This window comes from Vipera berus (genome assembly GCF_964194415.1).
Source record: "Vipera berus genome assembly, chromosome: 1".
NCBI classification, from domain to species: Eukaryota; Metazoa; Chordata; class Lepidosauria; order Squamata; family Viperidae; genus Vipera; species Vipera berus.
Genome location: NC_138202.1, coordinates 10,310,056 through 10,334,114, shown reverse-complemented (window position 1 = coordinate 10,334,114; position 24,059 = coordinate 10,310,056). Strand labels below are relative to the sequence as shown.

General features: G+C 43.6%; 1 protein-coding gene across 1 annotated transcript; it reads left to right on the top strand.

Annotated features, from left to right (window-relative positions):
• Positions 1-274: 274 nt before the first annotated feature.
• APBA3 (amyloid beta precursor protein binding family A member 3) lies at positions 275-23,234 on the top strand. The gene is made up of 12 exons (XM_081313446.1): positions 275-696; positions 3,947-4,300; positions 5,067-5,916; positions 8,214-8,253; positions 9,282-9,427; positions 10,120-10,206; positions 11,627-11,785; positions 14,194-14,394; positions 17,446-17,658; positions 21,106-21,225; positions 21,543-21,683; positions 22,818-23,234. Exons 2-12 carry the CDS (start codon positions 3,987-3,989, stop codon positions 22,887-22,889), a joined length of 2,343 nt encoding a protein of 780 aa, XP_081169572.1. The 5' UTR covers positions 275-696; positions 3,947-3,986; the 3' UTR covers positions 22,890-23,234.
• The last annotated feature ends 825 nt before the right edge of the window (positions 23,235-24,059 follow it).

Genomic DNA, 24,059 nt, shown 5'->3' with positions numbered 1-24,059 from the left:
AAAAAGCGGAACAGCATCATAGATTTTTAAAGGCAATTCAATCCACTACTTCAAAAGGCAACCTGATCGAGAGAGGCATGCTGTTCCAGGCTCCGCTTCATTTGACAAAGAAAACAGGTGAAACATGAGCAGGGCTTTGCATTACATCAGCAAACAGGATTGCAACGTCTGGTTTGTAGGAAAACAATTTCTTCAGGATGAAGAGGAAACAGACACAAACTCTGCAACAACTAAATTCATTTGGGGGGGAATGCATTTTTTTTTAAAAAATATACTTTTTGGTGACTTGGTGAAGAAATTGCAGACCTCTGAGTAACACAGAAATCTGGATCATCCCGTTACGAAAACTAGGCAAACTCTCCTTTTTTAAAAAAAAAAATTGTAGGCAGATACAAATTTTACTTCGGAAAGCTAAACCTTACTGGCGCGACAAAACTACATCTCCCAGAATCCTCTCTGAGCACATGCTCAATCCTAGTGGGAACGAGTAAGCGGGCGGGCGGGCAGGCGAGAGAGAACCCCAGGAAGAAAAATATGTGCTTGAATATTTTTATATATGTTCAGCTTTAATCCGCGGTCTGCGGGCCTAATCCTGCCGGAGAGTCGGATGCCGACCAGCAAGGGACTCCGAAGAGCTTGCAACTTACAAAGGGTTCATCTTTCTCTTCAAACTTGAGAGCCAAAGTTTTCTAAAAAGTAAGTTTGTCCAAGCGCATGCTTTCGTTTTAAGTTTTGCACCCACCCACTCACCCACCCACCTACCCCAAAAAGAGAGGGGGAAAGGTTTTCTACAATGTGCAGATTCAGTTTTATTCTTTTTAAAAAAAAACCTGTATTGTTGGAAACTTCTTAAGCCCCTGTCTAGATCATTGGGAACTTTTTGAAGTGGAATGTTTTGAAAACGCTCCTGATTTCCTAAGATTGCTTATTTCTTTTCGAGATCTATAAACTTTCCCCTTTATGTGGGGGATTAAAGGAGAGAGAGAGAGAGAGAGAGAGAGAGAGAGAGAGAGAGAGAGAGAGATGAATATGTAAGTTTAAAAGAGAAGAGCATCAGGTAAATAATGATATCAGAGGGGTAGTGAAAACAATCTGGATCAGACTGAACGTAAGTGGAAAATAAATTCAGAATTCAGAATATTTTGTGCAGAGGATTTCGTATTGAGAAGCTTGAAACCTAGAGATTTTCTTTCAAGTAAACAGGTTAAGAATTTCTCTGCCCTATAAGGCGCAGCAAAAGAAGGTTCACACTGTTCACAGTGTATTTTGGTAGCTGTTTTTCTCTTCCCTCTTTAAATATAGGACGGTCATTGCATTTCCTCAGCTAATCTTTAGCGGCAGCAATAAATCAGTTATATGGTACTTGCCTTCAGCAACTAAACCACACTGTATGTATCTCCTTCGTTTTAAAAAAGCAGACATTGCACAATTTCTTCCCTATTTTGAAGCAAATAAGTGTCAGCCAGATTATTGGTTGCTAGCTTTTTAAATCGATCCTGTCAGCAGATGCAGCATAAAACTGCAGTGTAACAGTTTTATGAAAGGACCCAAAAGGATGATGCTATTTTTAATGTCTTTCCATTAAAATTCTCACTCCCCGGCATATGTGCTGCATTTGTGTGGATTTTAAACCTCACTGCCTCTACAAACAAGGGTCATTGAGAAACGAGGAGAAACTGTCCTTCAAATTAAAGAGGACTGAAATCAAAACTTCTTTAATTGAAATAAAATAAAACCAGGCAGGCAACTTTTAAAGCAGAGACAACTGAGCATGCTCAAATAACCATGGAATGTTGATTGACAGTTTTTTAAAAAAATATTGAGTGGGTGGAATGAAAGAGAATTCAGCTGGCTGGGACTTTGAACAGAATTTCTTGGTGGTGTTGTGTTGTAGTGCAATTGCTGTGTAGCGTCAGTGCACTTTGCCTAGGATGATGGCCTTGGAGATTGAGGCTATGTATGTCTGTTTGGCAAGTAGCCATCCTGTTTTCAATCCATCTTTGTGCCACCATATTTTCTACATCCTGGAAAATTCTCATGGCAGTAAAACTTAGCAGTTTTTTAAACAGGGCATATCTTACCTGTGTTTACCTAGAAAAAGCCTGATCGCATTTAGTGAATCTTGCCCTTAATCAAATGCATTTAAGGTAGGCTGGGGTTCATATGGTGTCTTATCTAGGGCTGAGTTTTGTGTATGTGTGTTTTAATATCATGGTCTTCCTCCCCTTACATTATACAAGTTTCATTTTTCATTTCCTTTTTTTTGTTTGTTTGCATTTTGGGAAAATCCAAACTTGTCAGGACTAGAAATTGTTTTCTGAGCTGGAAAAAAAACAGGTTTTTTAAAATTAAAGGATGAGCCTAAAAAGCCTATTTTTTTGTAATTAATCTCAAACCCCATGGTCTGCCACCTTTTGCAGATAAATTACAAAATTTATCTTACTGCAATGTTACACGTTCTCCTGCTGTTTTTTTTAAAAAATCAGATTACACTATTGTTAATAGTCTAGTAATGGACCAAGCACTTAATTGGCAGCTTTAAGCTACAGGTTAAGGAGGAGTTTGGTTGCTAACTTTGGCTTTAACCCAAATCTGTACGTAAATTGGAACTCGTACTTACGAATGGGCAGCCTGTTACTAAAAATGACGGACCTTGTTATCCTTCCTCAAGCTGACAAAGTGTTGAACCCATCTGATGCTTTCAGGAACTGCTGAAAACCAAGCTATATATTAAAAACACACAACTTATAATAGAATAGAGCTGGAAGGGAGCTTAGAGGTCTTCTAGTCCAGCCCCCTGCTCAAGCAGGAGAACCTATACCAGGCACGCTGGCTGAGGAATTCTGGGAGTTGAAGTCCACAAGTCATAAAAGGGCTATGTTTGAAGACCTCTGACCTATACCATCTCAAACAAGTGACTGTCTAGCTAGCCCATGGGCAGGCAACCTTGGCTCTTTTATGACTCGTGCGGCTGGCTCAGGAATTCTGGGAGTTGAAGTCCACGAGTCATAAAAGAGCCAGGTTGCCTGCCCCTGGGCTAGCCTGATTCACTGTGGCAAAAAGGTAAAATTGAGCATGACTCACTGAACATCAAGCAATTCTGATCATAAGGATCACCTGTAATAGGCAGCCTGTTCATACCTAGGGATTCTCCTTAACCTGGGGATGGCCTGTATTTGGGATTTGTGCATTGCTGTGGGTTTATCCTCATGTTTTCCCTAACTATGATGCAAACCTTTCAATATGAAAAACTCTTACCATGCTTTTTCTCCATATTGGTGAACTAAGCTATTTTTGGATATGGGTTTAGTGTTCTAAAAAGTGCTAGATCATGTTCAGAAATAGCCTGCCTCATGGTCCGTGCCTGTGGTCTCTTACCTGAGCGGTTTAAGCCCTTCTTTTGAAGTACAGGTAATCCTTGACTTACAACAGTTCATTTAGTGACCCATCTAAAGTTACAATAGCACTGAAAAAAGTGATTTATGACTGTTTTTCACACAGCTGTTGCAGCATTCCCATGGTCATATAATCAGAATTCAGACACTTGGCAACTGACTCATGTTTATGACGGTTGCAGTGTCCCAGGGTCATGTGATCACCTTTTGCAATCTTCTGACGAGCAAAGTCAAAGGGGAAGCCGGATTCACTTAACAACCATATTACTAACTTAACAACTGCAGTAATTCACTTAACAACTGTGGCAAGAAAGGTTGTAAAATGGGGGGGACTCACTTAACTGTTTTGCTTAGCAACAGAAATTTTGGGCTGAATTGTCATAAGTTGAGACCTACCTGAGACCTGCCCACCATGCATTTGGAAGAATGACTGGTTTCTTCCCTTCTCCTCCCCACCCCACAAGAAATTGAAGCCTTGTGAGAAAGCGAATGAAGTGAAACTCCTGTTTCTACCTGAGTCCAAGATTACACGCTCCCATTTTGTTTCCAAGTGTAGGGTCATTGTTGTGGCGACCTGCAGGAGCTATCACAATGGACAGTAGCATGGAGGCTAAGAAGGATACAGCTGAGGGGTTTGGGATCCCCTCAGAATCTGTAGTGCCTCCCCTCATGGATTTGGAAGATGAGATTGAGGCTCCTGTTGATTCTGGAGAAGATGCTTCCATTATCCAACAACTGCCCACCTCTCCTGGTGACAACCAGGCCTTCCAGAAGCTTCCAGAGCTGGATTCAGGGTCCAGTTACCTCAGAGCAGAAGAGATCAGGATTGGCCTGGATGGGGATGGAGAGTCCAAAAGATCTTTAGAACCCCAAGATATCACTTCTTTGGATCCTGAGGCGTCCAGGTAAAAAGTCTCTCTTCTCTTTCACATTTTATTTATTATTTATCTATGAATTCTTGATATGCTGTAGAAATGGGATGGATCAGTGGTCTCCAACCTTTCCAGCTCAGTGGACTGGCAGTGGCAGGGGGAGAGGAAAATGGTTTCTTAGGCGTGTGCTGCTTTCACAAATGCAGCATCACACGTGCACTTGTGCACTTGCCCACCACTTCTGCAACCCGGGCTGCAGTCTGACACTGGGCTGCGGACCAGAGTTTGGGGACCTCTGGGATGGATGGACAGATGGATGGATGGATGGAGGACGCCCCCTCCCCCACACGCACACACACACATGTCTAGTACATGGAGGTTGACAATTGGACAACATAAATGGATTCTCCATGCGTCTTGTATATTTCTTTCTTCAAAAATGGGAGAAACTGTCCCTCTTCATTTCTAGCAGTAAGAAGGAGCTCCTCATGTTAATCTTCAAATCGCTTACTGTGGTTCAGAGTTTTGTGCAAACAACCACTGCAGCTGGTCCAGCAAAGCATAGTTAAAGCAACTTATGCCTCAATGAGATAGTGTAGAATAGAGCTGGAAGGGACCTTGGAGGTCTTCTAGTCCAGCCCCCTGCTCAAACAGGAGACCCTATGCCATTTCAAACAAGTGGCTGTCCAGTCTCTTCTTAAAAACCTCCAGTGATAGTTTTGCATTGACTTCCCTTCTTGGGGCAGACAGCTTCTCTTGTGACTTGGGGAAATGTTAAGCGTTTGGGTTTCCTCAACAGGAATGGTGTGGACGAGGGTGCCAAAGCTTCAGCTCAGGAAGAGAACGTATGCTGGACACCCAAACAAGACCAGGTCTCCTTAGAGGTAGAAGGTAACCTCAAGGTTGCTGTTGACCAGGGTGAAATTCCAAAGGAGCTAGAGAAGGAGGTGGAAGAGGAGATTCCAGAGGCTGACCAGGCCGAGTTCTTAAAGCTTTTTGCCCAACTGCAGAGACTTAACCCTGGCTTCCATGACAAGTTGCCCACTTCTGAAGATGACCTCTTGGCTGCCTCTGACGGCGAGGAAAGCCACGGGTTAGGAGATGGAGACAGGCGACCCCTCCTTGAGCATGCTGAGGACCTCCAGGGACCTCCGGACAAAGCTGCCCCTTCTCTACTCCATGTGGCCACAGGGCAAGGCCTTCGGGCAGCTGCTCAGCATCTCCTGAGATCTGTCCAAGGACAGAGAAGTGGAGAATTGCTTTCCTCAGAAGCCAACCAGGAGGACTTCCTCAGTCTCCTCCATTATGAAGGGGGCATATCCATCGAAGAGGATGACCGGATCCCTCTGGCCCATTCAGACGTGATGATCGGGATTGGCTGTCAGAAAATGGAGGTTGAGGGAAGGGCTGTGGCCCCAGAGAAGGTCCCTCCAGAACCTGCCTGTGATGATCTGAAAGAAAGAAGAAGGAAAGTACGTAGGTCCAGCCCGAGGCTGCCAAAAGAATCCACTGGCTTGGAAGCAGCTGCATCTTCTGACTCCAACTTGGAGGCCAGCAGCTGGGAAGTCTCCCCAGATCCAAGTTGCCTAGCAGTGGGGGAGCCTGCACTGAACCGCATGGGGGATTCCTCTCCCACCTCCGATCCAGTGGTGAGTATCTTTCATGGCAATGTTCACACATTACTTTCAAAGTCATCAAGGCGCCTTGATGGCTTTATTGACTTAGCACTTTGTGGGTTGTTGCAAACTGTGATTTGTGGCTTAGCACTATGGGCAAACGCTGCTGTTGCTTGTTTAACCAAGCTTGGTTTGCCTTTATGAGGTCATGGAATTGTTGTAAACCAGAATGTGGTTTCCTTGGTTTTTGTCTTAGCTTGTTCTTTGTTGTGTGACTCCTGCCAATTGAACAATTATATAGTAATAGGAATTAAATCAGATCTGGGGATTTTACAGTCCGTGGGCCACATCCAGCCTGCAGGCTGTCTCTGTCCAACCCACGGCAGAGGATGCCGGGCAGTGGTGGGGGTGAGGGCATCAGGGTCACGAGAGTGGGGGTAGTGGTGGCAGCCTTCCACAACAGCCCCAGTTTCTCATGCGTCCTCTTGGGAAAATTAATGTCCACCCCTGAATTAAATCATAGTTGACTCATTTACAGGGCAATGGCCCTTAGTTACATTAAATGTTCAATGTTAAAACAATTACGGAGTAAAGACAACAAAATGAGAATCGCATTTAGGTATTCCTCGACTTACAACTGAAATGGAGACTGCCCATCATGGATGTATATGGTGGCGGTCATAAATTGGATGACCTCTGTGACCGACCTGATTTTGTGACCAAGGGTTCAGTAAGGGCCTGTTTTTTCTGAAAAACAAAAATGATAGTCTGGGGCAAAACCATTATAAAATGCCATCATGTGACTATGGCACACTATAAACAACCATAAAAGTGGACCGGTTGTTGAGTGCCTGAGCTTCAGTCATGTGACCATGGGGTGGGCATCAGAACTGGGTCGTAAGCACCCCTGGGGAGGTCCGTCGTAGCTTCAAATGGTTGCTAAGCAACTGATCACAAAACAAGGACTATCTGTGTATGCCCTGCTTTGCATGTAGAAATTATGGGACTGATGTATCCAGCTGGAATTCAAATACACAGGTATCTTTGCCTTCCCACTATCTTTTTATCTGTGCAGTTAGCGGTTCTTAGGTTAAGGAACATGTAATCAAAATCCAAAATAACTGAAAGGTGCCACTTTAATAATTTTATGCATTCATTACATAAGCATCCTGCCACAAACCAACTAATCTTGGAGACTGTCTCCAGAAGTTGTTTAGTATGAGCTGCCTTCTGGTTAGAGTTAGACTGATCACCTTATGGTAAAAAAAAACCCAGTGATATCAGGTGTACATTGTGACATCGTGATACAAACATAAATTATATAGTTTGTATCAGTTGTGCAAAGTCATTATGATGTGCTTGCTGTAGAATGATTAGTACTGTACATAGCTACCCTTGGCTAATCCCAGAAGCTAAGCAGGGTTGGGCCTGATTAGAGCCTTGGTGGAGCAGTGGGCTAATGCCTCCTTAAGTAACACCAGCTGTTTGCAATTAGTGCAGGTTCGCATCCCACCAGGCTCAAGGTTGACTCAGCCTTCCATCCTTCCGAGGTAGGTAAAATGAGGACCCAGATTGTTGGGGGCAATTAAGCTGACTTTGTAATAATGCCGCTTGGGGTGTGTGTGAAAGCCCTAATAAGCAGGCATATACATAGAATGAAGGCTACTGCTAAGCTTGTAAGCCGCCCTGAGTTTTCGAAGAAGGGCAGGATATAAATGGAATTAATTTTTTTTTAAAAAAAATTAATGCTTTGATGGAAGTCCTCTAAACCAGGGGTGTCAAACTGACAATGTCACGTGAAGTGTTGCAACATATCACAACTTTTTTTCCATTGCCAGCAATGGGGTGGGCGTGGTTTCGCCATGATGGATCCGGCCCGCGGGCCGGCAGTTTGACACCCTTACTCTAAACAATTCCAAGTGCTGTTGTCTAGACTGGGAAGTTTAAAAAAATAATCAGAAAAGGGCAGGGGAAAATATCAAGAAAACAGCATGGATGCTGACACCGGGAATCAAGGTTTATCTAGCTTTGTAGTAAAATGTGCTCAGATCAAATTCCTCAAACAAAATATTATGCATTCAGAGTTTGAAGGGGATTCATTGCATGCAGCTGCACTGTTTTCTGTAATTCTCGATTTTTAGTCTCTGAGGTTAGTTATTCAAGTAACTTTATTTTGATTTTGTATCCTGTTGTTATTATATAAAGTTGTAAGCTGCCTAGAGTCTCGTTTCGTTGGTTTCAGGTGGTCAGATAAATGCCGTAAGTAAATAATTAAGATCGCCTCCTCAGCTTTACAAAGCCAGTTCTTTTTCCCCTTTCCTCTTTAACAGAATAAAGCCAATCTGTCATCTTTCCCACCTTATAAAGACGGTAAGTGAAGAATTTTGATGAATTTATTATATCATGTGAAATTTGGGCCAGTCCCTCCCTCCCTCTCAGTCCAAAGAGCCAATCAGGTGTACTGGGGAAGGAGGCAGACGAAGAGTGGGAGACCCAGGTTCTAGTTCTTCTTCAACCTTATTGGTTCACTTTGGGCTAGTCCCACCTTCTCAGCCCAAGAGCCAATCAGATGTAGAAGTGAAGGTGCTGGACTAGCAATATGGAGACCCAAATTCTAGTTTCTCCTCAGCCACAGAAACTCATTGGTTGACTTTGTGCTAGTAGTCCTTCCCTCTCAGTCCAAGAGCCAATGAGGTGTGGAAGGGAGAAAGTGCTGGAGATCCAGGTTCTCTTAGATACAGAAGCTCGTTGGCTGAATTTGGTCCTGTCCCTCCCGCTCAGCCCAAGAACCAACAGGTGTAGTGGGAAAGGAGGCGGACTAAGACCCATGTTCTAGTTCCTCTTCATCTACAGAAGCCATTGGTTGATTTTGGGCTAGGCCCTCCCCCCTCAGCCCAAGAGCCAATGAGCTGTGGAAAGGAAAGTGCTGGACTAGCAGCAGAGAGACCTAGGCTCTAATCCTCTCTTAGACACAGAAGCTCATTGGCTGAATTTGGGCTACTCCCTCCCTCTCAGTCCAAACAGGTGTAAAAGGAAAGGTGCTAAACTAACCACAAGAAGACCCAGGTTCTAGTCCAGTGGTCTTCAAACTTGGCCCTTTGATGACTTGTGGACTTCAACTCCCAGAATTCCTCAGCCAGCATGCCTGGCTGAGGAATTCTGGGAGTTGAAGTCCACAAGTCATCAAAGGGCCAAGTTTGAAGACCTCTGTTCTAGTCCCTTCTCAGCCACGGAGGTTCCCTATGGAACTTTGGGGCAATTCTCTCATAGTGTAATCTACCTCACAGGGATGTTGTTAAAAGAGTGCTACCTATGATACCTTGTGGGGATAATGGTGATGGCAATGGTGATGGCAATAATAATAATGTTATTAAACCAGCCTTTTCTGTATATCTCAGTCCCAGGCCCCTGCGAGCCCGAAGATCTGTTGGATGGGGTGATCTTTGGAGCGAAATATCTGGGTTCCACACAGCTTATTTCCGAGAGGAGCCCATCCACAAGTGTCCGCATGGCACAGGCCCAGGAAGCTGTGGACAGGATTAAGGTGGGAAAGGGAGCAGCAGGTGTGTGGCACCTAGAGATAACTTTGATAGCTAGATCTACAAGTAGTTCTCGACTTACAACCACAACTGAGCCCAAACTTTCTGTGGCCAAGTGAGACAGTTGTTAAGTAAGTTCCGCCCCATTCTACGACCTTTCTTTACCACAGTTGTTATGGAATCACGCACTTGTGAGTAACACGCTGGTTCAGTCAGTCTGCCTTCCCCACTGACTTTGCTTGTCAGAAGGTTCCAAAAGGTGATCCCACGAGCCGTGGGACGCTGCGACCGTCATAAACATGAGTCAGTTGCCAGCCGCCTGAATTTTGATCACGTAACCATGGGGATGCTGCAATGGTTGTAAGTGTGAAAACGGTCACTAAGCAAACTGTTGTAAGTTGAGTACTTGTACTCAGTTACATTGAAGAAAAGGGGGCTCTGTTCCAGTTGCAGCAAAATCCAGCCTCCATGATCAAGAGCAGCTTACCTTTTCAGTGCTGTCGCTGGAGCCTTAACAGTGGCGAGTACAGTGGTTGAGCTACACCACCCTAATATGGCCTTTGTGCCTTTGGCCAGTCACGTTGGGCTAAATGAAGCCAGATCTATTGGGGCCTTTAGGAGGAGGCTCCATGCCACAATCACCTATTTTCTCTCCAATCCTGACCTCTTTCCTTCACATGTTTTCCTTGCAATGCAGGCTCCTGAAGGAGAATCCCAGCCAATGACCGAAGTAGATCTCTTTGTCTCCACTCAACGGATCAAGGTCCTCAGTGCTGACACACAGGTGCATGGACAGCTGCCCACTCAAGTCTGCTATCTCCATTGGAGATCATTGAGGGCCAAAATGTCTGCTTTGAGGTTGCGGGAGGATGGACACTCACAAAACCTCCCCTAGCCAGAAGACCCACAGATGTAACTGTTCCTTTGCTTCCTCCCTACAACCAAATGGTGTTCCATTTAGCTACATCACTTTTTTTAGATTGCGGGAGCCTGGTTGAAATGTTGAAGCTGCATTGTGCTGTGTTTTCAAAATGGCTGCTGAGGGGGTTGCCCTCTCACAAAATGACTGGGGATAGGTTGACAGGAAGGAATTGCGTTTTTCTTTTGGACATTATATATATATATATATATATATATATATATATATATATATATATATATATATATATATATATATATATATATATATATATATATATATATATATATATATATATATATATATATATATATATATATATATATATATATATATATATATATATTAATTGCAGTCATTACAGTACAGGTAGTTTTCCACTTAATGATCACAGCTGAGCCCAGAATTTTGATTATAAGTGGTTGAGGTTGGCCAAGCTTCATTTTACAACTGTTTTTATTATAGTCATTAAGCAAATCACCATGGTTGTTAACGACATGCAATGTAGTAGTAAATCCACTTCCAACTTATTGAGTGGGCATTTTTTGTTGGAAAAAATGGCCACAAAGCCCAAATCATGATCACATGACTTAGGACACTGCAGTCAGTCATAAATGTGAGCTGGTTGCCAAAAGCCCAAACTGCAGTGCTGTAGTTGTAACTTTGAGGATGGGTTGTAAGTAAGTTTTTTCAAATCCATGGTAACTTTGGTTGGCCATTTAACAATTAGTTGTAAGTCGAGCAATACTTGTTCTAAAATCAAATTAAGCACAAACAGTGTCTTTAGATGTATTGGCACCACAAGTCTACTTTTGTGTGATCTGTGATATATATTTGAGAAAACACACACACACACACACACACAGATTTTAACTGCATATATTATTTTACATAGCTATGATTTTTGTATGTGTTTTGGAAAATGACACATCACTTGAGATTTTTGTGCCAATATGTTCTCTAAACCAAGCTGTAGAACAGGGGTCTTCAAACTTGGCCCTTTTATGACTTGTGGACTTCAACTCCCAGAATACTAGGAATTGAAGTCCACAAGTCATAAAAGGGCCAAGTTTGAAGACCCTTGCTGTAGAACAACATACTGGGGACTCCTGTATCAGGCATAGGCCAGGCTGGCAGAGGATGATGTGAGCTATAGTTCAGCACATCCAGAGGACACAGACAGTCCCAGACAATTGGAGAATATTCTGTGTAATGGCAATCTGTCACATCAATACTTCTGGTATATTTCTTTCTTTCTACCTCTCTGGCCTTCTTCCCACCTTAGGAAACCATGATGGATCACCCCCTCCAGACCATCTCCTACATTGCTGACATTGGGAACATCCTGGTGCTCATGGCCCGCCGGAAGCTCCCTCGCCGGGCAGATGCTTCCACCGAAAAACAGCTGTACAAAATGATCTGCCACGTCTTCCACTCATCTGACGTGAGTGTGTAGGGAGATGTTGGTGGACAGCGCTGACAGTCAGACAGCTAGAGTTCAGATGTGCACCACTTCCTCAATTAGATTAGATCCTGTCTTACTGGAGTAACTGCATGCTTGAAAAGAAGCTTATCCTGTAATTGTAGGAATAGAATAGAATAGAATAGAATAGAATAGAATAGAATAGAATAGAATAGAATAGAATAGAATAGAATAGAATAGAATAGAATAGAATAGAATAGTTGGAAGGGACCTTGGTAGTAATAATAATAACAACAACAACATTGGTGAAATCAACATCAGACAAGGAATCTTCCAAGAGGACTCACTTTCACCATTACTATTTGACATCGCATTAATTCCATTGGCAATAATATTACAAAACACAAAACTGGGATACCACATCTCAAGCCAGCATGGCAAGATAAACCATCTATTATACATGGATGACTTAAAACTGTATGTGAAAAGCCACACTGAACTTGAATCAATACTCAACGCAGTTCAACTGTTTAGCAGCGACATCAGAATGGACTTTGGACTTGGAAAATGTGCTATATTATCCATGCAATGAGGAAAAATGGGAAAAATAGAAGGAATAGAACTGGGAAACGGAAGTATTATGAAAGCACTAGCAAAGGATGATGGTTACAAATACCTAGGCATATTGGAAGCAGATAATATCTTGAATGAAAAAGTCAAAGAGCCAACACAAAAGGAATACATCAGGAGAGTCCGCAAAATGCTAAAATCAAAACTGCTGGAAATATAATTAAAGCCATTAATACATGGGCAGTACCAGTGATTCGCTACCCAGCTGGAATTATCAACTGGACTTTGGCTGAAGTGGAACACTTAGACCGAAAAATGCGTAAATTTTCCAACATGCACCACACTCTACATCCACGAAGTGACATTGACAGGTTGTACCTGCCAAGAAGAATAGGGGGCAGAGGGCTACTGCAAATCCACCAAACTGCAGAAGAAGAAAAACGAAGTTTGAATGACTATGTGAATCAAAGTACAGAAAAATTGCTGCAGGCTGTGAAAACAGAGAGCATTATAAAAATAACAGAAACAAAGGCAGAATATAAGGAAAAACGGCTGGATGATAGATTAAATAGATGGAAAACCAAAGCTTTGCATAGACAGCATTTGAAAAACATTGAAGGAAAATGTGATAACAACTTGACATGGGCATGGCTTAAGATGGGAACCATCAAGAAAGAAGTGGAAGGCTTAATACTGGCTGCTCAAGAACAAGCACTACAAACTAATGCCATGAAAGCGAAGATACAAAAATCTACTGACAATCCAAATTGCCGACTTTGCAACAACAAAGTTGAAACTCTCACATTTAATATGTGAGTGCAGCAAAATTGCGCAAACTGATTACAAAGCTAGACATGACCGAGTTGCTAAACTAATCCACTGGGCATTGTGTAAAAAATACGACTTGCCTGTGTCCGAAAAGTTGTGGGAACATAGGGTGGAAAAAGTTGTCGAGAATGAGAGGGTGAAGATCTTGTGGGACTTCCAAATACAGACAGATCGCCATTTGGAACACAACATGCCAGATATCGCAGTCGTAGAGAACCGAAGCGTACAGTTGATTGATATCGCTGTACCAGGAGATGCCACAGTCGAAGAAAAGGAACTGGAAAAAATTATGAAATACCGCGACCTGGCCATCGAAACTGCCTGATTATGGATGAAACGTGTAACAGTGATACCCATTGTCATCGGGGCACTGGGAACTATGTCCAAAAACTTTGCAAAATACATCAAGAAATTGCAGCTTCCTGCAATAACTCCAGCAAAGCTACAAAAAACTGCACTACTCGGGACATCTTACATTTTAAGGAGATACCTGGTTGATACCTAGGATGCTGGCAGCAACCCGTGTCAATCATTAGCGCCAGTCAGTTTGAGTGTTCAGTTGACTGAGTTTCATGTTTTATGAATATAATAATAATAATAATAATAATAATAATAATAATAATAATAATAATAATAATAATAATAATAATAATAATATAGGGTTGGAAGGGACCTTGGAGGTCTTCTAGTCCAACTGCTCAGGCAGTAAAAAAACTACCATTTCAGACAAATGGTTGTCCAGTCTTTTCTTAAAAACTTCCAGTGTTAGAGCATTTGCAACTTCAGGTTGTTCATTGATTAATCGTTCTAACTGTCACGAAATTTCTCCTTAGTTCCAGGTTGCTTCTCTCCTTGATTAGTTTCCATCCGTTGCTTCTTGTCCTCCCTTCAGGTGCTTTGGAGAATAGATTGACTCCCTCTTCTTTACGGCCCCCCCCTGAGATATTGGAAGACTGCTCTCATGTCACCCCTCGTCCTCCTTTTCATTAAACTTGACATAGCTAGTCTATTTTCTGCTTTCTGTCCTACAGGCTCAGTTGATAGCGCAAGCCATCGGGCAGGTCTTTAGTGTGGCTTACCAGCACTTCCTGCGGGCCAGCGGCATTGACCCCAGCCAGCTTGGCTCCATGGAAGACCAGAACGATGATGACAAGGATCCTGACCTGATTGAGGGAGAGCTGCTATATAATGGAGATCTGGCTCACTTCTCCAAGCAAGAAAACTGTAAGGAAGTAAGAGCAGAGAGGAGGTGTCTTGTTGAAGGGTGAGGAAGGGGGAGCACTGGAACCACATCCCTACCACAGAGGAAATGGTTGCCCATCTCAAATATACTCATTTGTTGGGTTTTAGAATTGACCAGTGGTTGGGCAGGCCACTCAATCTCCACCAATCCTGTCTTGTCCTGATTAGCCCTCTTGATGTTGGACTACAACACCATGACCACCCAGCCTGCAGTTGGCTGGAAATGATGGAAGCTGTCGTCTGCCACACCCGTGGGCTTTCATTGACTTCCGTTGGCAGGAAATGCATTATTTTCACCGTTTTGCTGTTTGGTTGCACTTCAGGCAGGTGCACAAGACAGGATCAAGACTATAAAATGGTTGTTTTGAAAGGCAGGCCTTCCTCCCAGGATTATAGTGTACGGAGAATGGGAAAATCCTCAGTTCTGTGCTCCAAGAGCAGGGAATGGGCAAGTATGGCCCCTTTACAACTTGTGGACTTCAACTCCCAGAATTCCTGAGCCAGCTATGCTGGCTCAGGAATCCTGGGAGTTGTGGTCCACAGGTCATGAAGGGACTATAGTTGCCCACCCCTGCCCAAGACAGTTTATAACAGGGGTCTTCAAACTTGGCCCTTTTAAGATTTGTGGACTTCAACTCCCAGAATTCCTCAGCCAGCGTGCCTGGGGAAAAATCTGTAAATAGTCATTGATCTACAACGGATCATCAGTGGGCACACATTCACACCCTATAGACATGTGACAGCATTTTGGGTGCTTGATAACCAACCCACATTTACAGCTATTTGCAGCATGGATCACCTGACCACATTTTATGATGTTTTTGCCGAAAACTGGCATTTACTTCTGGTTTTCAGCAAAAGGGGCCCATAGTAAACAATTGGTTCGCTTAACAACCCTCATAAAACAGGTCATAAAATCGGGCCAGTCGTGTGGGTGACCTGCTTTACAATGCATCATGGCTTACGACCATAGTGGGCAGGCCCTATTACTTTTTGTAAGTTGAGGACTTCCTGTATGGTGTCACCTTTTATGTTAAGATGTTCCAATAGTATTAATTGATAAAAAAAATGATCCTGATAGCCAAAGGAGGATCACTTAGGTTGTTCAGTTGGCTGCCTCCATTTTGTCCAGGGTGAGAACATGGCAGGATTCTCTAGAACGTTCCATCTTTTCACCAGGCCGTGAATTTTTACTCCAGGAGGAGTGGTTTGACAGTTTTCTGGCTATAAATGTTCTTGATACAGGAAGTGGTTCTGGAAGAGTAATATCCAGAAAACTGCTAGTCTCCCTGGAACAAACTGATCAGTCTTGTCCTGAAAAAAATATTCTCCTCAGAACAATTTCTTTGGTGTTTTTTTTTAACTTTACACAGCAAAGCTTTATCCAGATTTTTTTTGTTTTTCTTCTCAGCAAGTTATTTTTTCAAATAAAATAATACTTTCCCAAAGTGTGTGAAACAAAGACAAGATTTAATTAAGCAGCAATAGACATATTTTCTTTCAGTGTGTGTGTGGGGGGGAAAGTGGGGCAAAATAATTGTGTCCCAACCTGTAGCGGAAACACTTCGAGGTTTGTTAGGCCAGAGTGTGAGCAACAAAGGAAAGTGTGGAACCCACGTTCTCTGTTGCAGTTGTTTGCAATTCCTTGTTCTTCTCTGTCCCCAGAGCTTCTGAAATGTATGACAAATTGCTGATTTCCAGTTGCACATATTTTCCTGCTTTTTTAAAAAAAAAACAAGTACGTGCTAAAATAGCTGTACTAAGCCTTTGGTATGTTTAACAGATCCGGTTTCACACGTACACTTTAACCTCTCGGAGGTTAGGTAGTATGTAAATTTATTATAATTATATATGCAGCAAGGTGAAGTCACAGCGGCCAGTTCTTTAGCTGGTGTTGACCTTTGTTTGCATTGAGTTTTTCCCAACAACCTAGGATGTAAAGTATTGGCATAGTATAGGTGTGGATCCAAGCAATCTGGCGTTTTGCCATTGACAATGGAAATATTGTCAATGTTCATTGTCAGTGTGCAGTGCCGTCCAAGATTTTTTGGTATGTCTGGAGATTCTCAATCATCCTTTTGGTTGTGCCAAAAGTCTTCTCCCCAAAACCAAGGAAGTCCACTTGTCTTTTGGAAAAGAACCGTTGGGATTTTTTGGTATGGCACCGAGTCTGCTGATAACCACTCGGACCACAATATCTGGTTTATGCCATAATCTTTCAACTTTGATTTTCCAGCCTTGATACTTTGTGATCTCCAATTCTTTGTCTTCTATTCTACTATCCCCTGGTATTGCCACATCAATTTTCCACACTTTTGTCTTTTCCGCCACAGTTAAATCTTGTCAGTTATGTGCCAAGACTCTTATCAGTTTGTATTTGGGAATCCCACAAAGTTTTAACGTGTACATTCTGGACTATTTTTCAACTCTGTGTTCCTATAGAATTGTTATATTGTAGTTATTTATACTGAGGTTCATTGCACAGTCAGCCAGATGTCCAGACTGGATTTGGCATTTTTTATCCAACTACTGGCTACTTTTATTTTTTAAAAAGTCGCCACAGCCACGGGATATTAAAAGAATCACCTTCCTTGTCCCCTGTTCTGGTCAGATATATAATAATATTTGGAAACACATAAGTCTGTTCCCATCTTCCATCAGCTACACAGGTAGTCCTTGACTTACAACCATAATTAAGCCTGGAATGATGGTTGTAAATTGTGACAGTTGTAAAGTGGATCACCGTGTGGCTGGACATATTTTTACGACAGTGTTTGCGGTGGTCGTTAAGTGAATGTCACCATTGTTTGCTCAGGAGCAGTTTTTGAGAGGTTTGTTCTAAATTCCAGCAGTCGCCAAACTGGCTGAGGAATTCTGGGAGTTGAAGTCCACACATCTTCAAATAGCCACGGTTGAAAAACACTGCTTTGGATTATAATAACAGTTGTGGATTCGAGGGCACCTTAAAAGGATGAAACACTTCATCTCTGTTTCTTTTAGTCCGATAGATCTCTCCTCTGTTGTTTGGTGTTTCCATACAGGTTGTCATCTCTAAAGAGAAGGGCGAGATCCTGGGCGTGGTGATTGTGGAATCTGGTTGGGGATCCATCCTTCCCACTGTGGTCATTGCAAACCTGATGCACAAGGGAGCAGCCGAGCGATCCGGCAAGCTGAGCATTGGGGACCGCATCATGTCCGTCAATGGAACGAGCCTTGTGGGGCTGCCCCTCGCCTCGTGCCAGAATATCATACGGGTGAGGAAGTGAGGCTTTGATTACTAAAGGAGAACATTTATTACCTTTTTGCTTGAGAATAAAAGAGAAAGCACCCCTCAAGTCAAGTTAAAGGTCTTCAAATCAAGGCCAGATTCTCAATGACCAGATGAGCATCCTGCATAGAGCATGGGGATTGACTAGATGACCTCTAAATTCCCTTCCAAACGTGTGATTTTAGGATTTTTTTTTCCGATCCCTGGGGATCATGTGGGTATATTCATTTAGCTTCCTGGCAAGAATGCCCTAGAACAGGGGTCTGCAAACTTGGCAATTTTATGACTTGTGGACTTCCAACTCCCACAGTTCTCCAGCCAGCCATGCTGCCTGGGGAATCCTGGGAGTTGAAGCCCATAAGTCTTAAAGGTGCCATGTTTGGAGACTCCTGTCCTAGAAGAAAGGACTGGCAAATCATATCTCTATAGATGTGCTCTGCCATTCCTCTTTTTTTTAGAATATTTTTTTTTCACTTCTGAGTCTAGCCTCCAGCCCTGGGATTTTCTCATATCTGCATATTCATTATGTCCTGTTTGGGTCTTTTGGCCATAATAAGTATTACACCCATTCCTACATATTAATTAAGCCCAGCCCTGCTTAGCCTTTGAACCCAAACCAGTTTGTCCGGCACGCAGAAGAGATAGCAAAATTGTTGTTGTTCCCAGGCTGAATACGTTGTAGAAAAGCAAAGATTGTGGCTGATGATCTCTTCTAGATTTTGTGGAAGCAAGATAAACTTAGTCCTTTTTTAAAAAATAAATTTTATTAGTTTATAGTACACAATGCAATGAAAATACAGAACAGAGATGTGAGGGAAGGGAGAAAAAAGAGGGGGGGGAAGGCATTGTCTGCTGACTTTCTTTGGTTCAGTAAAATAGAATTTCAACATCAGACCGCAAGTTTTTACTTTTACAAAATAACATCAACTAGCCCAGGGGTCGGCAACCTCGGCTCTTTTATGACTCGTGGACTTCAACTCCCAGAATTCCTGAGCCAGCTATGCTGGCTCAGGAATTCTGGGAGTTGAAGTCCACGAGTCATAAAAGAGCCGAGGTTGCCGACCCCTGAACTAGCCATTCCGATAATATCAAATCTATCAAATTGATAAAACCCAAAATCAAAGTTTCATTTTTTTTTCTATCTCAAGCACAAAGTCCAGAAGTGGTTTCCAGGTAGCAATAAAAAATATTTGTTTTCTTTAATCAGTACAGTCAATTTAGCCATCTCTGCTAGCGCCATAGAGTTTTTGCAACCGTTCCTCCATTGTGGGAATCGACGCAGTCTTCCATTTCTGAGCATAAAGTACTCTTGCTGCTGTCAACACATATAACATCAAGGTTCCATATATTTTTTTTTGTTCCAGATCTTTGTCCATGAAACCCAAAAGAAAAGTCCCTGGTTTTCTTTCTGTATTCACTTTAAGAATTCTCTGTATTAACGTACGAATCCTGCTCCGATATTTTCTTGCTTTATCACACGTCCGCCATAAAATGTAGGAGGGCCGTGCTTTACATTTACATTACCAACATTCATTTGAAATACCTTTATACATACAAAAAAAGTGTAAAAAAATGAATAAAGGTAGTCCTTGACTTATGACTGACCAGGCTCCATAAGTCACGAGGTTCTAAAGCCGGTCACACACATGATCGGCCCGATTTTATGACTTTTGTGGCAGTTGTTAAAGCAAATGCCACAGTGATTAAACGAACCAGTTGTTCATTAGGGGCTAGTTTTGCCAAAAAAAATCAGAAGTAAATGTCGGTTTTCAGCAAAAATGTCATGAAATGCAGTCTCCTTCTCCAGGGGGATCATTCCACACCTGGGCCTTTAGGTCTCCCAATAGGGGCCCCAACCCCACTGTAACTACGTCCATTCACTTGTTGCTAGTCAACGTCTTCTATCTTGCCAAACTAAAGCAGACGCCTTGCGCCGTTAAACGTACAGAGGCAGTCTTCAACTTACCCCCACAATTGAGCCCAGTGTTTCTGTTGTTAAGTGAATCGCTGCAGTTGTTAAATTAGTAACACAGTGGTTAAGTGAATCTGGCTTCCCCATTGACCGTGCTTGCCAGAAGGTCGCGAAAGGGGATCACGTGACCCCCAAATGCTTATAAGTCGAGGACTACCTGTACTTGAGAACTGCTAGGGAGGAGCCATCTTCACTCTCTTTCTCCCACACCAACTAGCTAAAGTTTGCTATCTCTTACTCCTCTGGAATGCAGCCCTGGGAATCTGGAATACATTCCATCACGCCACCTCCTTTCTGGCCCGGCCCCCTTCATGTTCAGACCTGTTATGGAGGTGTCATCAGCTCCCAATAGCATCCACTTATAATAATAATGTTGGAAGGGACCTTGGAGGTCATCTAGTCCAACCCCCTGCTTAGGCTATACCATTTCAGTCAAATGGCTGTCCAGTCTCTTCTTAAAAACTTCCAGTGTTGGAGCATTCACAGCTTCTGGAGGCAGGTAGTTCCACTGGTTAATTGTTCTGTCAGGAAGTTTCTCCTTAGTTCTGGGTTGCTTCTCTCTTTGGTTAGTTTCCATCCGTTGCTTCTTGTCCTGCCTTCAGGCGCTTCAGAGAATAGCTTGACTCCCTCTTCTTTGTGGCGGCCCCTGAGATATTGGAACACTGCTATCGTGTCCCCCCTCATCCTTCTCTTCATTAAACTAAAGGTAAAGGTAAAGGTTCCCCCGCACATGCGTGCTAGTCGTTTCCGACTCTAGGGGCCGGGGCTCATCTCCGTTTCAAAGCCGAAGAGCCAGCGCTTGTCCGAGGACGTCTCCGTGGTCATGTGGCTGGCATGACTAGACGCCAAAGGCGCACGGAACGCTGTTCCCTTCCCACCGTAGTGGTCCCTATTTTTCTACTTGCATTTTTACGTGCTTTCGAACTGCTAGGTTGGCAGAAGCTGGGATGAGTAACAGGCGCTTACTCTGTTACGCGGCACTCGGGATTCGACCCGCCAAACTGCCGACCTTCTGATCGACAAGCTCAGCGTCTTAAACTAGACATACCCAATTCCAGCAACCGTTCCTTATATGTTTTAGCCTCCAGAGTCTCAACATTTTTTAAAATCGTGGTGACCAAAACTGGATGTGGTATTCCAAGTGTGGCCTTTCCAAGGCATTGTAAAGTGGTATTAACATTTCACATGTTGCAGGAGGGAATGCGGGGTGGGGTGGGTGGGGGTGGGGTTGGTTGTCTCTTGAATTAGAACAAAATGGTCATTTTGGGGTTCGCTAAATGACAGGATGTGCTGTAAAGTCATTAGCATCATTTAGCATAGCATTTCTCAATTTTGGTCACTTTTAAGATGTTTGGACTTCAACTCCCAGAATTCCCCAACCAGCAGTAAAACTGCCTGCTCTTGGTGGAGGATGTTGACCTTAATTTCAGGCCAACCTGATGGGTTTTGTTTTCTTCCCAGGATTTGAAAAACCAGACTGAAGTAACCCTCAACATCGTTCATTGCCCTCCTGTCACCACGGCAATTGTTCGAAGGCCCGACACAAAATATCCCCTAGGATTCTCCGTGGAAAACGGCATTGTGAGTAATCTAGGTAGATGAGACGAGTCAGCCAGGCTCCTTGTTCAGAGGGAATTCAAAATACAAATGGCTCTACCTCGGATGGACTAGGGCAGGGGTAGGCAACCTTGGCTCTTTTATGACTCATGGACTTCAACTTCAGCCTTGCTGGCTCAGGAATTCTGGGAATTGAAGTCCACGAGTCATAAAAGAGCCAAGGTTGCCTACCCCTGGACTAGGGAGGTTTTTGGAAATCGGGGATGGGTGCGCTTGAGCAAAACTTTTGAGACGCGGGTGGGCAAGACCAGCCGTACCAGTGGCGGTTTCCCTGTGCCTAGATCTGCAGCCTCATGCGTGGCGGGATTGCAGAACGTGGAGGCATCCGCGTGGGACATCGCATCATTGAGATCAACGGGCAGAGCGTGGTGGCTATGCCGCACGAGAAGATCATTCGTATCCTTAGCCAAGCGGTCAGCGAGGTACGTGCACAGCGTGATTCTCTAGTTGTGAAAAGCCCTATTGCGAAAAAGCCACACCGAAAAGGGCTCTTCCTCTGCCTTCTTTCTTCCTAAGGATTTCAGGGTGGGGGTTCTTGATTGTTGGGTGAGAATTAAGAACAATTCAAACAAACAAACAAACAAAAAAATCAGGGACGCCTGGCTTAGCAAATTTGTGCAATCAACCGGGGTTGATTGCAAACCCAAGTACAAGCAGTCCTTGATTTATGGCCATTTGTTTAGTGCAGGGGTCTTCAGATTTGGCCCTTTATGACTTGTGGACTTCAACTCCCAGAATTCCTCAGCCAGGGACAGAGAGATTGAGGTCAGCCCTTTGAAACAGGCCGGATCGAGGAACAGATTTGGCAGGGATTCTTGGAAAAGCTGCCTAATTCTTGCGTATAATCATCGAATCCTGAAAGCCTAGATTGAAACGGCTGTGATAAGGAAAGAAGAGAGGATGTAGCAGGCAGAAGGGAGGATCTTCCCTTCCCTTTTGCAGTAAATATAGGCCAGTGTTTTTCAAACTTGTCAACTTGAAGCGAGGCGGACTTCAACTCCCAGAATTCCCCAGCCAGCATTGGGAGTTCTGGGAGTTGAAGTCCGCCTCGCTTCAAGTTGCCAAGTTTGAAAAACACTGATGTAGATCAGCAGTGCTTTTTTTGTAATAATAATAATAAAAAAAGGCGCCGGAACTCACACACATCATACAACCCGCCTTGCCTACCCTACAAGGTTCCATCCAAAAAAGGTGCCGGAACTCCATTCTGGGCGTTCTATGACAAAAAAAAGCCCTGTAGATCAGGGGTCCCCAAACCCCCGGACCGTGGACCAGTACCGGGCCATGGCGTGCCAGCAACCAGTCCACACAAACAAGCAAAGCCCCATCCGCGAGATTCAGGCAGCACACAAAACCACACCCACTCCGGTCTGCGGAAAAACCTATTTCCACGGAACTGGTCCCTGGTGCCCAAAAGGTTGGGGACCTCTGATGTAGATCATATGGCAGCCATTTTGTGACCAGGCATCATCCTCCCTCCCCATGTGAACCCTAGCGTGCCATTGCTCAGCTTCAGCGATGCCCCCTGACTTGGTTGCGCTTCTTCTTCCTTGCAGGTCCATATCAAGACCATGCCAGCCTCCACCTATCGTCTTTTAACTGGCCAGGAGCAACCGATCTTCCTCTGACGGGCTTCCCGTGGCTGCTTCCTAAGCTTGCTGCACCTCCCAAATCTGAAGTCTGGGCTCAGTGCCCCTGATTCACAAGAGCTTCGTGTCTGTTTCTGGGGCACGAGCCACCCAGCCACGTTTGTTGTTGGTTTCCTTTGCTGGGGAAATTTATCTGGGGTGTGAACTTGGAAGTTGTGCCTGTTGCTTGAGGTTGGTTTCTACACTAGAAAGCGAGAGATATTGGAGATTGAACCTTACACTACCGTGCTGTGCTGTTCCTGAACTAAAAAGGATGGACTAGAGACTCTTACCACTTCCAGAGGAGAGGAACGGTACAGGGTGGGAAGAATTCCTTATTCACTTTTTTTTAAAAAAAATAAAAAAAATCCTGAAGATTGCAAAGCAGGTGGAGATACAAATTTTCATATTTCTCAAGGTGTTCTCTGCGACAGACGCCTTTTTCTTAAAACAAAATAAGGGAAATATGAAAATATAGCATTTGGTAAGTGCTCTTTGAAGTGGTCCAGTCCAGAATCAGGATGCTGCATTGTTGTCAGGATTGCCTGGCCAATTTATACAGATTCTGCCCAGCAAGATTTAGGGTGCAGGAGACAATCCACACTGCTCTCCCTGGCTGTGGGGGATCCAGTCCCCCAAATTCATTTCTGCAGTAATACAAGTCTCACCTTTGCCGTTAGGAAATGGGGCAAACTCTTCTGATGGCTGGACTTCCAATACACTGCTGACAATTCTATAAGTTGCTTCGGAGCTACTGTATGAATTTTGTTGCTTAAACTACTAATACAAATAACCAAAGTACTAAATTTCCCAAAGCAGATCAGAGACGGTGAAAAAGTGCTCTCTCTTTTTTAATCACTCTATTCTCTGCACACCAAAGATTAGAGAAATGGCTATTATTTGCTTTTCTAAAGCATCTTCTTGCTCTGACTTGAGAATGGGAAAAGTTGTAAGAGTTGACACCTTTCGGCATGACAATCCATGTTAAGCAGCCTTAACTGCTCAGACAGCTGAAGTTTGAACTTGTTTTGCAAATGTTAAAGTAACGGCAGAATTACAAGCTGCTTCTCTAAAGCAGGGGGTCTTCAAACCTGGCCCTTTTAGGACTTGTGGACTTCAACTCCCAGAATTCTTCAGCCAGCGTGCCTGGCTGAGGAATTTTGGGAGTTG